The following is a 15,259-nucleotide window of genomic DNA, read 5'->3' on the forward strand; positions in this document are numbered from 1 at the left end:
ACCTGTTTGGGAGTGTTGCGCTAGAACTCATAAATTGAAGCTCCAGCGTGTCCAAAACAAGGTACTCAAAATGGTTTTGAATGTTCCTGGCTGGACAAGATCAAGTGAGGTTCATGAATTAGCAGAAGTAAAAATGTTGGATCAGAAGATTCAAGAAAAATGTTTGAAATTCAGGGAAAAATGTGCTATATCTGAATACCCCTTGATTCAAGGATTGGTTTAGTTTATGGTAAGATTAAGTTAGTTTTAGGTTAGGTTATGTTTTCTTAAATTTATTTATTTTTTTTTCCTCATTGTACCTAGTGTTACAAAAATGATAAATCATATACTTTTAAAGTTAAGAAAATGAACAGTGTTTAAATCACGAAAAGCAAACTAAAGCTGAAGAGCCATAGCTGACCACTTATTATGTAAACCAAATGTAATTATTATAAAAAAGATTCAATAAAGTATATTTAATTCAAAAAAAAAAAACGAATGATGGGATGATCTCACCGCAAAAAATTGTGTAAAATTGGAAGCTTTAAAATGGAATGTTTAATAAAGGAATGTGTACACGCAAAGAAATTCCGGTGAACGTTGAATGCTCATCCGACCTAACCCATCTGATGTTCATATTATTGAGCATCGGACGTTCAAAGCATTTCTAAAATTACGCACACTACAGCAGTACGGCCTAGTGTGTGTGATATTTGCGGGCAACGTGCCGTCTAGCGAAGAGTTTCTTCTTCATCCTTTTTAAAATAGCCCACTCTTCTTCATGAGCAGTTTGACGTTTCGTTTTTTCTCGCAGTAGCATTTTCAGATTTTTTGCAATCAGACTGCAAAATTTTCAGCCGGTGATTCCGTGATCACCGCACGCGTGCCTGAAAGTGGTTCCTGGAGGTGGACAAAAGTGTTTTCCGATTCTATAAGGTATGTTTAGTGAGCAATGAGAACGAAGAAAGCGTGAGGAACGTTTTATTAGCGGTAAACTTTGAGCCCCGTGATTTTCTTCTAATCAAAAAGTTCCCTCTGCAGAACTGCTCTCCTTTTCCACGGATCCACTTCCGGTGCCGGACCCAGCAAGCTGGCTGCAGTTTGGCGTCCACATGACCTCCGAAACCCGCGATGAGCAGCTGGTGCTGGAAGTTTTCCGTTGCGCAGCTCGTTGGATTAAGACGGCGGGGAATCGGAGCAACTTCGTCGAGTTTAAGGCCGGGCAGTTTATTAACCTTGCCGCGATCAAGTTTTCAGGTGGGAGTTGTGCAAGTTGGTTGAGGAGGATTGTGGGGAGGAGGAGGAGTAAATTTACTTTCGGTACGTATTTGGACGGAGGTCCCGGGGTACATTTTGTGTCATTTCGAGGCTGGTGCTGGTCAAGTTCGCTGTGACCGTGATCCGTCCCGGGGGAAACGCAGTTATCAAGGTCTTTGATTTGTACATGCCGTTCAGCGTGGGCTTAATTTTCACCCTGACCCGGATGTGCGCGAAGGTTTAGACCCTAAAACTGTGCACTCCCCGGCCAGCCAATTCAGATTGTTACGTCGTGTGCCAGAAATGCCTTAACAAGTGCTCGGACATGTTCGAGTCCAACCAGGATTACGACATTCTGCAGCTGGTGGCGAAGATACTCATCCAAATCCAATTTCTATCATTTCCAGGTCAACTTCAACAAAAAACTGGCCAGCCTCCAGATCGACCACGAGTTTGTCCATGACAAGCATTGGGCTTCTGGGAGTTGGACCACAAATCGACACTTGCTCCGTCCGCGGACGTCAATACTACGCTGCTCAATTCGCCAAAACGAAAAAATCCGTTTGTCCGGAAACATCCCAAACGGCAGTCGTCCCCTGCGGCAGACCATCGCCGCGAACGGTGCTGTACGGAGAAACCGTCGAGAAGATTCAAGTCAAGGACAACCGGGAAACCCGCGTGGTACGCTTTCTACACGCAATCATCCTCGGCGGCGTCGACGTCCGCACCTTCCCGCTGGCCAAGCGCAGCGCACTCTGCACCAAGTTCGCAAACACGCTGAACCTGCTGCTGTACCACCTCAGCCCAACCCGGTCCGCCCGGTTCCGGTTTGTGCCAAGCAGCTGTACGCGCTCGCTGAAATGAAGCACTTTCTCCCTAACGTGACCATCTACACGCTCGAGAGCAGCACCAAGGATACGGACAAGCCGTTGAGCGGTTCAAGTCGCGCAAAACCCAGCGCTTTTACATTCCGCTTTTGGAGGTGGACAGGATTTTTGGACCGAAGTGGCACGATTTATCTGAGAGGTAAGTTAATCGAGTTGTAGAGGTTGAATCAAAACAAAGGTTGTGACATAGGTTTTCTTTTTTAGGAGGGTTTCATAACGGAATGTATGGAACGGGAAACACCCCGATGTTGATGACCACGTTAGTCCGTTGACCACTATTCGCGACATCTAGACGTAGTTCGTGTCAACCAAAGCTCGCCTGAATGACGTCGAAGCCCGTTTGCCGTCGACAGTGTCCGCCGAGTTGGTCCCACCATGGCGTCACTCAGAAGATACAGTGCTGGCCGGCAATGATCGTTACTGCGCGGCACAGCCGTCGGATCACTCCTCCCTTCCCGACCGCGGATCGCGTCGTCGTACCTTCAACGAGATCGCGAAACTGAACGGACGGAGGCGCTTTTCTAACAGCAAGGGTACGACTATTGGGTCACAAGAACTACGAGCACAAGAAGTTGAGTGTGCGCGACTTTGTTGGTCCCTCGAAACAAACCCCAGCGTCCTCAGGAGGTCGCCATCGCCGATTCGGGGGACTGATCGACAACACCGAAGCTAAGGCTCTAGGGTTAATCACCGGCTCGAATCTGCAAAGGACTTGAAGGACCTTTCCGACACACAAATCGCCGGAAATTTGGTGGACTGCAAGCGCAAACTGATTCTGCGTTCTCGTGATTAATTATTGTCATAGGGATGACCAAACAACTTAGTTACATTTAAAAGCTTGTGTAACTTTGTATTAAACTATAAGAAAATTGATTTATTATGTTATAACAAATAAAAAGAGGTGCTGTATGGTTTTTGATAAGCTATTTTCTCCCTTGGGAGGAATATTTATCGAAACAGCCAATTTGTCCTGTTAAACCAAAAATCAAACTTAATCGGTCGTTATTTCTTTTTAATTTCGATTGATTTAGTTTGAATTTGTGGTTAACAGGACAAATTGACTGTTTCGATGAATAATCTCTGATGATTTTTGGTTTGCATCCTGGGGTATCGAATAAATCCATCTGGTGGCGAAAAGTGGAACTAACCCAGATACCGCTACGTATAGTGGCGCCACCGGTGGTGAGTAGAGGAAACTTCGATTTTTTTGTTCACGACGACACGCATACACTGAAACGAGCTGTCAAATTGGCAAAAATCCTTTTGAACATCGGATGGTCAGTTCGCTTTGAACATCGAATGCGCATGATCGTTTGTGAACATCAAACGTTCAAAAAAATTATACCAACGTTCAGAAAATTCTCATTGGCGGTTTTGCGTGTAATATTACATCTGTTTTAGACGAAATGTCACCGAAAAATTTTGCCTAACAGATTTTACTATTAAAATGTTTAAAATTCCGATGGAAAGTGTAATTTTACGACGATTTCGATGCAATATTGCACCCAACATTGTTTCGAACAGAGGCGCCGACTAGTCCAAAATGTTGGGGGGGCACGGTTGTTTTCCGAAATCGTTAGGTGAGAGTGGCGATTTGATGTTTAAGTTTATTGTATATCACGAATTTTACCAATATGAATATTACGATGTGATACGAGTTTTTTTCATTCGGAATCCATTTTTTTTTTAAAGATTATTCATTAAAAAGTGATTGAGAATGTTTATTGGGGGAATTTTTTATATGTTTGAAAGGCGAATTCGTTCTAATTGGCATATTCTCACTTATTTTCCAGAAGTAACAGTCAATAATAAAAATGATCAGGTATTTAAAATTCAACAACACTAATATTCTAAAAATGAAAACAAAAGTAAAAAGCAAAAATTTAGAACTTTAGAAATTGGAAAATACACATTAAAAAAACAACATGTTTTCAAATCTGCAATTTAGAAAAAAAATAACAGAAAAAAATAAATATTCCAAAATTTAAAAAAAAAAGTTTAAAAAACTCTAGGGTTAAAAAAACTCATGGCTTAAAAATTTAAGAAATCAAAAGTAGAAATTCAGAAATTTAAAAAATCAGAAATTTGGAAATTACAAAAAAAACCATGTTTAAAAAAATCGAAAATTTAACATCAATTTAAAGAATTTAAGAATTTTGGAATTTAAGAATTTAAGAATTTAAGAATTTAAGAATTTAAGAATTTAAGAATTTAAGAATTTAAGAATTTAAGAATTTAAGAATTTAAGAATTTAAGAATTTAAGAATTTAAGAATTTAAGAATTTAAGAATTTAAGAATTTAAGAATTTAAGAATTTAAGAATTTAAGAATTTAAGAATTTAAGAATTTAAGAATTTAAGAATTTAAGAATTTAAGAATTTAAGAATTTAAGAATTTAAGAATTTAAGAATTTAAGAATATAAGAATTTAAGAATTTAAGAATTTAAGAATTTAAGAATTTAAGAATTTAAGAATTTAAGAATTTAAGAATTTAAGAATTTAAGAATTTAAGAATTTAAGAATTTAAGAATTTAAGAATTTAAGAATTTAAGAATTTAAGAATTTAAGAATTTAAGAATTTAAGAATTTAAGAATTTAAGAATTTAAGAATTTAAGAATTTAAGAATTTAAGAATTTAAGAATTTAAGAATTTAAGAATTTAAGAATTTAAGAATTTAAGAATTTAAGAATTTAAGAATTTAAGAATTTAAGAATTTAAGAATTTAAGAATTTAAGAATTTAAGAATTTAAGAATTTAAGAATTTAAGAATTTAAGAATTTAAGAATTTAAGAATTTAAGAATGCCACGATCGGAATATTGTAACCGCTCTCGCTAAGGTTGACGCACGGCCAGACCGAACTTCTTCTAAGCTGCGTTTAGCTTCTGATTTCAGACTTCTCCTTGGAGGAAGGCAGTGGAACTGGCCTCCGACATGTAGAGCAAATAGCGACAGCTGGGGCAGTGATGCGTAGAATGTGCTTCATATTTGCTTCCCTGTTAAGTCATATCTCGATTTATTATGCTTTTCTTTTTTTCAGCTCTAGCGTTTCTTAAGCTGTTTTGGTCAAGTTTGATCACAACGGGTGTGACAGGGTTAAAATCCTGAAGCTGCTTTAACACTCCAACCCAACTACCAACGGACCGGTGACGGCCCTGGGTCATTGCAACGAAGGTAAAAACGGATAGCCTCGGCTGGTGGCCAACGAAACCCGTCCAAATCATTCCATCGTTGTGGATCATATTGACACGGCCGGCGTTGGTGGAGTATCGTACGCCAACACCCGGATGACCAACGCGAGCATCGGCCACATTCCCGAACCACGTGGCCGAACCAACATCAAACGATCGAAAATTCCAAACAGCAACGTAAGAGATTAGATTTTTTTTTTCAACGAGAAAACATTTAGCTTTATTTATATCATTTATTTCACAGATTTCCACCATGAACTTGTTCGAGAGGAAGCGTTCAAAACTGGTGGGCTGGTACCTGCCTCGCCTCCCTCATCCCCGTCAGAGCGTCCAAAATAAAACGGATTCCCACACAACGGAAGAACCAACGGATTGCTTCAGCTGGTGGCCAACGGAACCCATCCGAACGGGTCCAATCATTCCGTCGTTGAGGATCAGATCGACACAGTCGGCGTTGTGAGACAACATCCGGATGACCAACGCAAGCATCGGCCACACTCCCAAACCAGTTGGCCAAACCACCATCAAATCCAACGATCGAGACAACTTGTTCGAGAGGATGTGTATAAATCTGGCGGGCTGGCACCAGTCTCGCCTCTCTCATCCCCGTCAGAGTTCAAATTAAAATTAAACAAATGTCCAAAAAAAGACCCCTGATAAACAAATTAAAGAAAAAAAACTTTAATTCATGTTTTGTTTATGTTCTTTCACTTGAATGACAGTTCTCCTCTCGCAACTCTACCGAAAATGACTAAAATTAAACATTTTTAGATATAATTTTCTCCATTCCTGGGTAAATTTCAGTATTTTCTAGGGTAAATTTACACATTTTTAGTGGTAAAATTAAAGCTTTTTTCTGACATAAAAGATGTACCCCTTTCCAGATGTAATATTACCACGTTTTTTTTCTGTGTACAATTGAACTGCAGTGGCCAAAATTACTTCCAAGTATAAGTTACTGTAACAAAACACAATCTTGCCATTAGTCACAACGTCAAGGGTTAAAGGCCGCCAAAGTGTTGAGACATCAGGCGTGCGGCCGCCGCCGCCGCGTGCCTTTCTATCGCCGGTGGCGTGACCCAACGCAGCCAGCCGACTCCTTCGGGATGCGATACAGGTTCGTTGAAGTCAGCAAATCGAGAGAGCTTCTCAGAAGTCACGCGCGCGCGCACACGCTGCTGGTGCGGTTTTTGTGCACTTTGTGCTAACCTGCTCTGGTGTACCACCTTTGGGAGAAAAGTGCAGTGTAGCTCCTCGGAAGGAATAACCAGGTTGAATAGCCCAAACTTCACTTTTGCCCTATGCCCAGCCGGGCTGCTGCTAAGAAATTTCAATTGAGACATTTTCTGTGCTGCTCGCTGGGAACGCTATTCAATGTAGTTTTCGCGGGAAAATTTATCCAATATATTATGATGTCAGTTTAGCTGGGAAGAAATTCCAATGATTTAGATTTCCATCAAGACATTTGGTTGCGGGGTAGTACGGTTAATGACTGTCAGACGGGAGGAGGTAAGGAGTAGAAGAATGCTGAAAGCGTGAGTGGAACGCCAACTTGAATGGACCATTCAAATCTGGATCCGACCATCTGCCAATGGTACATTTATTGAGTCGGAAACTGCAACAGTTGGCATTGTTCCGGTTCGGAATTTGATGTTTGAAAAGTCGTGCAGCAAAGTGCACACCTGCTGTAATATTTTAAACAGTCACAGATCGAAATGAATTTCGCTTGTGCGGTAATCACACGGAAGTGGTCATTGAAAAGATTTCATGCAACGAGGAAGTTTCTATTTCATCTTCCTTTAATTTATAGCTTATCTACTTTTTTTTATAAAGTAGCAGTAAAGATAAATAATATGTGGGTAATGCTGCACTCAGTCTTTATCATGTAATTTAATGTTAGCAAATGTGAAAGCCATTCATATTCTTAAAGATGATAAAATTATTAGAATTTTTTAAATATTTTAACAAAAATAAATATTATAAGTAGATGAAATCAGGAGATTTGAAAAGAAATACTACAACAATGTTTGCCAAGTGGAAGAACTACCGATTCTCGATAACGTTAGAACCAAACTACATTTATTAGAGCAAAAAAAAAAAACCTGTACCTCTATTTGTTACACAAATTACACACATAATTTTCCCAACCATATACATTGTATCTCTTCTGGAGAGCCAGCAACGCTTAGAACATTCGCTGGAAATATGATACCACACCACCAGTGATATCGTTGTTTCGTTGGACGAACATGGTTTCTGGCCAATGCAATGGACTGACAACAACCCTCCTCTGCAGCATAATGCGTTCTGGTCATATAATTTTAGTCATCTCCCCTTTTGGAAGCACACGGAAAACATATTAGCAAGATTGTTTGTACCTTACATGTCGTTCTCCGATGTACTTTATTTTCCACATAAAACTGTGTTTTCGCGGAAGAACCACGTCCTCACGATCGTTCTAAGCTACGTTTGCTTAAGTTTAGATTTCCTTGTGCAGTCTTGCATAATTGCAGCGTGGATCACCAGACTAAACCAGACAGAATTAAAGCCCCCTTTTTATCCAGCCTAATGTGCTTTTTGTTCTGGTAAGCTGCATTAGAGTGATAATAATGGACCCTTTGCGTGTTGTTTACTGGTTTCCAACACGGGCCACGTGGTACATTGTTTTGTTTTCATTTCTTGAGCAGTGTCACTTAAACGTTTGCAACATCATTACATTCTGTTTAGGTTGCATTATAATGATACAATAGTATTAAGCTGATTACCTAAAAAAACCTTATTTTTACCCTGTCCGCTAACAAAGCTCTGTCAATTATTTTGCAACTTTGTTGTATGCAAGCTATAAACACAGAGATCGTCCGCATGTCAACACGACATAAACATTCCTGTGAAATTTGATATCCATGCACGCGAACATGCTTTCTGATATTCAGTTGTTAGTACTCTATATAAGAGAGTGTGGCGAGAATTAAAAAACTAAATAGCTTCAATAATGGAGAATCATACATTAAAAGGTCCCCAGAATCACTTGAAATTTAAACATTCTTTTTTTTTTTGGGAGGGCCGTATGGTTTCTTCATTCATAATGTGCATGGAAAACACAACTGGACATGGCAGTAAATAAATGCTTCAGTTTCATTTATACCCAAAATTTACAGTTTTGTTGATGGGCCGGGAAATTACTAAAATTCAATTCTGTCGATCGTGGCGTGTTCAGGGAGCCATACCTTGACGAAACTGAAGCGTTTACAGACGTCAACTTCAACATTGTCGAGTTATCAAAGAATTGCACAAAATTTCAGTAGGTTTTTTTTATTACCATTGCATTAGGCCGTTGCAAATATTTTTCAAAGTTTATGTCCCTCGGCTCTGACCAAAGTCGAGGGTGGGGGCAAAAAAATGAAAAAATATAAAAATTAAAATTACTAGCCTAGGTTTCATCATTTGTATGAAAAAAGTGTTTTAAAATGCTTTTTACAGGCGTACAGTTGCTTTCCAATCATTAGTTTTGAAAATATTGAAGTATTGACGGAATTTTTTTTCGCCTAAATTTTTTTTTTTTCATAAAGATTTAAAATGTTTTCAAAGGAGTTCTAACATGCTAAATATGATCATAAACGCGGAAAATGCATTTTATCTGGTTTCAGTAGGTTAAACATTAATTTTCATTAAAATTTTGAAGTTTTTCGAAACAATATTTTTTTACCCCCTGATTTTTCAGGCCAACTTTGAAGAGGGAGGGGAGGGGGGGGGGGTGGTGACATAAACTTTGAAAAATATTACTATTATTAAAAAAACAGAGAATAATTTCCACTTGCGTTCGTGGTGTAAATCGTTCACATGTTTTGCACTCTTAACCTTCAAGGATTCGATTACGGTGCTTTGCAAATTGTAGGGTCCTTAGCGCGTCCGAGTGACTTAAAGTGGCTTGTTTGCCTTTCCGGCATCTCATCAACAGACTCTGGCAGGTCCCATGTGTGTGTACACTACTGGAGGAGTTCGTTACTGGATCATTGCTTGTAATTTTTGTTTAATCAGCCGAGTGTGCAATTATTGTGCGTCCTCTTCCCTGTTGTGCCAGACTTGATTATTCAGTTAGTCCGCATGCTTGACCACTCTCTCGCACTCAGATGGAGTGTTTATTTGTCGATGATGACGAAATCGATCCCACCGCGGTGCGCGAGCTTGGGTCTTTAATTGCCACGCTGGGAATCGGTTCCATCAGGTGTAATTACTCAGCTGCCAACGGCTAGGGCAATTGATTTTGTAACTCTGTACCGGCCAGCATAATTACTAGAGTAGTTCGGTGCTGATGTCTGATGATGTTTACTTTCCCCTTTTGGGAACCAATCGGTGGGTGGCTTCTAGTGTGACCGGAACACATCGTTGAGTTGCATTTGGGGACCCCTTGACGAGCACGCGCTGATACCCCAAGTGACATCTGTATCAACAATCTAACAGAAAAAAAAACTATTATGTTCGCAAAGTGACGTCGGTCCGATTCGGTCACGTTGATTACGACCCCTGCGGGACCAGGTCATCGGTTGCACGACATTCCAATCGCTCTCTGAGGTAATAAGCCTTCCATTTCGGTTAGATCCACATTTCAACCAACTGACAAAATGTTATGAGAACCCACAGCCACATTGCAGTGGCCACCGGTCGTCGTCGTCGTGACAGATTGACCGTAAAATTTGTCACTTTTGCCGCCATCCGTCGTGTGTATGTCACACACTAATTTGGACCCAACGACAAATCACTCTCCGCGGGATCGCTTGAAATGCTACCGAAAGGTGAGTTTGGGTTAAACAGTCGTCATGATACTCACCGTCCTACCATAGGGTTGCATCATCCACTTCATTCGGATATCTTGACCTGAACTGCGAATAAAAAAAAAAACAGAAATCCACATTTCACCCGTGATCGACGTGCGATCGAGCTTTCTGGGGCTAAAGTGTCAGCAGATCGAGCGTAAATTATGTTGAGAGAGAGAGAGAATGGGAAATGATCGACCATGTACGTCATTGATTTGGGCATTGACGGCCTGCTAATACGGTTGATCTTCTCGTAGCGGACACCAAAGAGGAGAGACAGAATGAAGAAGGGTTTTTACGCACTTTCGTTCATTCATAACGGTTCGGTGATCGCATTTCCTCACTGATCGATGTTTGATTCCTGATTACACAGTGGGATAAAGTGCGTTAAAATGATGATTTTAGATCATTGATTGTTGATTGTTGTGGTTTATTATTGATTGTTGAATGCTAATCGTTGATTGAATTCTTGTGGTTGAGTTTTAATCAATGCACAAAAGTATCACTATGCTTTTCTTCCGAGTGCGCTCTAAATACGGGTCAAACTGTTTTTTTTTTTTTTTTCATTCAAACGGAAGTCATTGCGCAATCCATACCGCCAAGTGTTGAGTATATGGTTGCTCTACTATGAAATCGACGAGGTCGGCATAATTCATTGGGTTGACGTGATGATGCAACAGCTATCTTAAGGTTCCAATCTTTAATTAAACCCACGGTCGCGCGTGATTTATCGGACGATTGGAATCGATCGAAATGCTCGCTTTCTTCCCAAAAAAGAATGGGCGTCGATGTTTGGGGACGTTCTGTCACAAATCATCACGATCGATTTTTAAGATGATGTTGTGGATGAAAACCCCCAGGCTTGGAAGATGTAATAACGAGACGCTAGTTTTGAGGTATTCGATGATCCGAAGTGACACACCTACAAAGTTGTTGGAGGATAATGTTACAATTGTTGATTGAAGCAATGCAAGTGTGTGGCTATCGTAGTGAAATTGAGCAGACTACATCACGTGTCCCAAAATGTGTGTCTCGATGATAAGTGCTTAAACTAGGGCGCAACTGTTGTTGAATCTAACGTAAACCGCAAAACAGCACTCAGTTGTCATTGAGCGGAAATTGATCGTGTAAATTCTTGTTTGATTTGATCTACCTGGAGGACTATTTGACAACATTGTTTCTTGCTTTTTAAACCAGATTATTTTGAGATTTTTTATATAAGACAATTTCAGCGTCGTGTTAAGAAGCCAACCGTTTATCATACATCCGATTGGTACATTTCCGTTGATGTGTCAGTTAATTCAATTTACCAACCGTGTCAACCGCAAAACGTGAGATTAATAAATGTTGACACCCTGTAGGCTGTGGCTGTCGACAATGGCCAAGAGTTGGGCTTTGGTAGCAAAAGTAGTTTTAACCAACTCGTAAGTGATACCCTCCGAGGGATGTTTTGGCTGCGGTTTTTCAGTCCAAGTGCCATCGAATGTGCTTAAAGTTGTCAACCATGAAGCAAATGGCGGCAGGGTGGGTCTTTTAGAGGCTTCTGGTTGATTCCAAGGTATAGACGTCCTTTTCAATTAATTAAGTAGGATATTCACTTCTTGTGGCAAGTTCCCTGGGACTGGAGCAAATAAAAGTAGGACTCTTGGTGAAAAAGTAGACTATAGACTGTGTAGAAATTATTAAAAAAGCTCAAAACATCAGTTTTATATAAATCACTCTTGATTCTAGCTATAACTTTCGATAAGTGACATTTTACGTGTAAACATTGTAACATTAACTGTCTATGTTACCAAAAAGCCCAACTAATCGCTTTGCACTTGATTCCATTAAAGCTAAATCAGTAAAAACGACGTGGAATCATATTTTTTCGATTTTTCATCTTGTCTGAAACCGCCCTACCTTAGCTAGGTCCACCCTAGGGCCTAACAATGTATCTTAGGGTAAAAAGAAAAAAATGAAAATTTTGGCAAATCTCTATTTTTTAGGTAAGAATAAGTAACTGCCAATTTTGAGCCAAATCGGATAAGGTTTAAGTGTCGGTTGATCTTTGAAGTTTGTATGCAAAAATTTGCAAAAATGTATGAGGAAAAACATTTTTTTAAATTTCTACCAAAAGGTCAAGATCATTGTCAAGCATGAGATTCTTAGGTAAGATCGCAAACGATCCGAGTTACCCCTGACGAGTTATCAACGTTTAAAAAAAGACGTTTTTGTATGAAGAGATTTTATCAACTTTGACGATCTTTAAACCTTAACCGATTTGACAAAAAAATAGCACAATTACTTATTTTTGTCCTAGGAATCGTGTCAAAAGATATCCCTGAAGTCGATTTTTTTATTGTTACCATATAATTTGGGCGCAATGATTGTTCTACAATATTGCTTGGCGTTCTCTTTGGCGAGATTCTTACTTGAAACTAAGTGTCCGAACTCTTGAAACGGTGAGGCAATCCAAACCAAAAATGTGTGATTCCTACTACCTAGCAGCGACTATACCTAGACATGACCCAGGTAGACGACTCCTACACCTGGACTGAGCTAACGACCTAACTTCTAGATTGGCTGGACCAAAGTTTACTTCCTCATCCGATGAAAGACGTGATCAGCTAAATCTTGTCTCGAAAATGGCACCGGGGCCGACTGGGAGCGAACTCTGGAGAATTTCAATGCTTTTCAGAATTTGTTGACTCAGACTTCTTTTTCAATTCCGTAGTAACAGTTCAATAGAGCGAATCTGCGTTTGTAAACAATCAGTCTATCTTTTATGCTCAAGTGACAGTCCCGGTAAAGTAAGAGGGGAATAGACTGCTTGTTTACAAACGCAGATTTGCCTTATTGAACTGGTACTACGGAATTTTAGGTCAATACCCTACTGATTTCTATTTTGTATATGTTCAGAACATAAAATCATCGGTAATTTTCATCTGGGGTTGTTAGATAAAAAAATACTTTAAAAATTTTTGAAGCTTACAACTTTTGTTACCAAATGCATCTTCCAGATTTTTTTTACATTGAAAGTATTTTTTTCTACGGTTAAAAAAAAGCGCCTCGCAGCTTCAATGCGATGTTTGGCAGTCCAATTCAAATTTATAACTTACCTTATTTGGAATGTAATTTTCACACTTATTTTCGATGTCATCGCCCAATTGGGATGTCCAGAACAATTTTCATCATTCGGAGCCAAGGCGAAACATTTCTTCGTGGTAGCCTCTGGCCAGGCCACCATCAATCACAACGCGTTGGCAACAAGATCGCGCACCCACGCTCCTCAAGAGCATTCCGAGAATTTCTCGCAAAATTGCAGCGATATGTCTTGAGAGATGCGCTTTCTTTCCCTTCTGCCCCAGGTCCAAGTTCCAATGTTGCGTTTGGTGCTGATCAAGGCGCGCATATCATTGACGTTCTCTGCAGCAGCAGAGGTTCGTGCTACGACGAGAAGGAAGCGTTTTGGTCCCGAAAGGGTGAAATCTCGCACAAATCGATTGCCATAAATTGCTCACCCGGTGACGTCGAAGCGGCGCTTTCCTCCACACGCGGTCAACGCTGGAGGCGCAACTGGGGCAAAGGCCGAGAACGTGGGGTAAGATGGGTTCGCACGGCAGATCATTGTGCCCGGCCGAGCACACACAGGGACATTCTGACAAATTAGATGTCGTGAGTTCGTGGAACTGAAGGAGGTACGAGCGTTAGATATTTCACTCTAATGCCCGTATCATTGCATAGTGAGAGCACTCTCTAGTCACTGAAGTGTATGTTAATTTGATGAACTTCTTTCTCTACGCGCGTGAGACTACGCGAGGACTACTTCTCCGATGCGATGCGCTTGAACCGTTGAGATGTTCACTTCGAGATCATGGGAAGCGGACCACGACCACGAACGGCAGCTGCCGGCAGCGGATCATAAGGATAGGAAGAAAAATGGGCCCCACAACCGTAATTATATTCTTCTCTCTCACTTGGATGATGCTCGCGCGTACAAATCGCTCCGTGATCGTTACATAACGCGTTGTAACGTATAGCTACTGCTGCTGAAGAGGAAGAAGGTGTACTAGGTACTACCAGGCTTGTCTCTTATTTCTTGAAGGCACGCGATGCTGCCCTGAGAGCATCGCGTCACTGCAACATAATGATGGATAGATGGAGAAAGACTGCAGGTCATATTCGTAGCGTTTATGAACACTGGAAGGATGAAGTGAATTCGTGTAAGTTCTTCTAGCATGGATTTTTGTAATAAAAGCTAGTTTCATTGATTGATTCATTCAAAAATCAAACCAAGTCGTACCACACGGAGAAAAATCTGTTCCCAGAATTGTGAACAAGCGTTCATGAAATTGGAAGCCACGAGAAAAGTGTTCAAATGCCATGGAAGAGAAGCAAAAAATAATAACAACAACAACCTAACAATATGGCAGATATGAGAGTAATTTTACGAGAAATTTAAAGCTGTGTTAAAGTTTGTTGAAAACCGGAAAGCAATCCGAGCTAATCCTGCAATTTTGTTAGCAAATAGATGAAGACATTCAAATGTGAAACTCATTTGGTTCACAAACGTCAACACTTCTAATTGGAACAAAAACTAACTCTGCAAACTAAGTACTAAAGGCATCCAAACTGCTTATATGCGAAAATTGAGTTTTTAATCATGTGTGTCGTCATTCTATTGACATCCTTTCAACAATGTGCTAATAGATGAAAGCAAAAAATGGGTCGATAGCTTGAAGCTTCAGTATGAATTTTATCCGGTTTTACTTCATGCATGATCATTTCTTTTCTACTGCTCACCCACTTTGTTTCAAAAATAATTCCATAACCAAGCCAACACTGCATCCTGAGTACTGTCCTTGGTGAGCCGATAACCGATCGAGTTCATTAATTTCGTTTCGACAGCTTTCTCAGAATTCTGCCAGCAGCAGTAAACTTTCTTTTCGTGTGTTTATTTTTGGGCTTGTCGTTTTCGTTTGAAAGTGAATTAATTTACTGTCATAATGAGACAAGAAAAAAAAAACCGAAAGACAAAGTACAAGCATCCTACCAAGTTTATGCTTTATTACATGCTTCGCTGTGCTTTATTGAATATTGCACCGTTCGCAATCGAAACTTTCTTTCGCAGTAACTGTACGCTCAACACG

The 15,259-nt window shown here is 40.0% G+C and overlaps 1 protein-coding gene across 2 annotated transcripts; it reads left to right on the forward strand.

Moving 5' to 3' along the window:
* The first annotated feature begins 741 nt into the window (after positions 1 to 741).
* LOC6041126 lies at positions 742 to 2,970 on the forward strand. Of its 2 annotated transcripts, XR_005276788.1 has the most exons (4): positions 742 to 915; positions 1,021 to 1,299; positions 1,644 to 2,262; positions 2,328 to 2,970. XR_005276788.1 is itself a non-coding variant. In XM_038249516.1 (3 exons), the coding sequence occupies exon 3, from the start codon at positions 1,696 to 1,698 to the stop codon at positions 2,098 to 2,100; it is 405 nt and encodes a 134-aa protein (XP_038105444.1). In that variant the 5' UTR covers positions 742 to 915; positions 1,021 to 1,299; positions 1,644 to 1,695; the 3' UTR covers positions 2,101 to 2,970. The 2 variants fall into 2 exon arrangements, 1 of the variants encoding a protein (XP_038105444.1); XM_038249516.1 differs by having other exon boundaries at positions 1,644 to 2,970.
* Positions 2,971 to 15,259: the final 12,289 nt, after the last annotated feature.

Source organism: Culex quinquefasciatus, chromosome 1, assembly GCF_015732765.1.
Source record: "Culex quinquefasciatus strain JHB chromosome 1, VPISU_Cqui_1.0_pri_paternal, whole genome shotgun sequence".
In the NCBI taxonomy this organism is placed as follows: Eukaryota; Metazoa; Arthropoda; class Insecta; order Diptera; family Culicidae; genus Culex; species Culex quinquefasciatus.

Excerpts from the sequence above, each read along its gene's own strand:
- LOC6041126 (XM_038249516.1), top strand. The coding sequence starts at position 1,696 with ATGACAAGCATTGGGCTTCTGGGAGTTGGACCACAAATCGACACTTGC.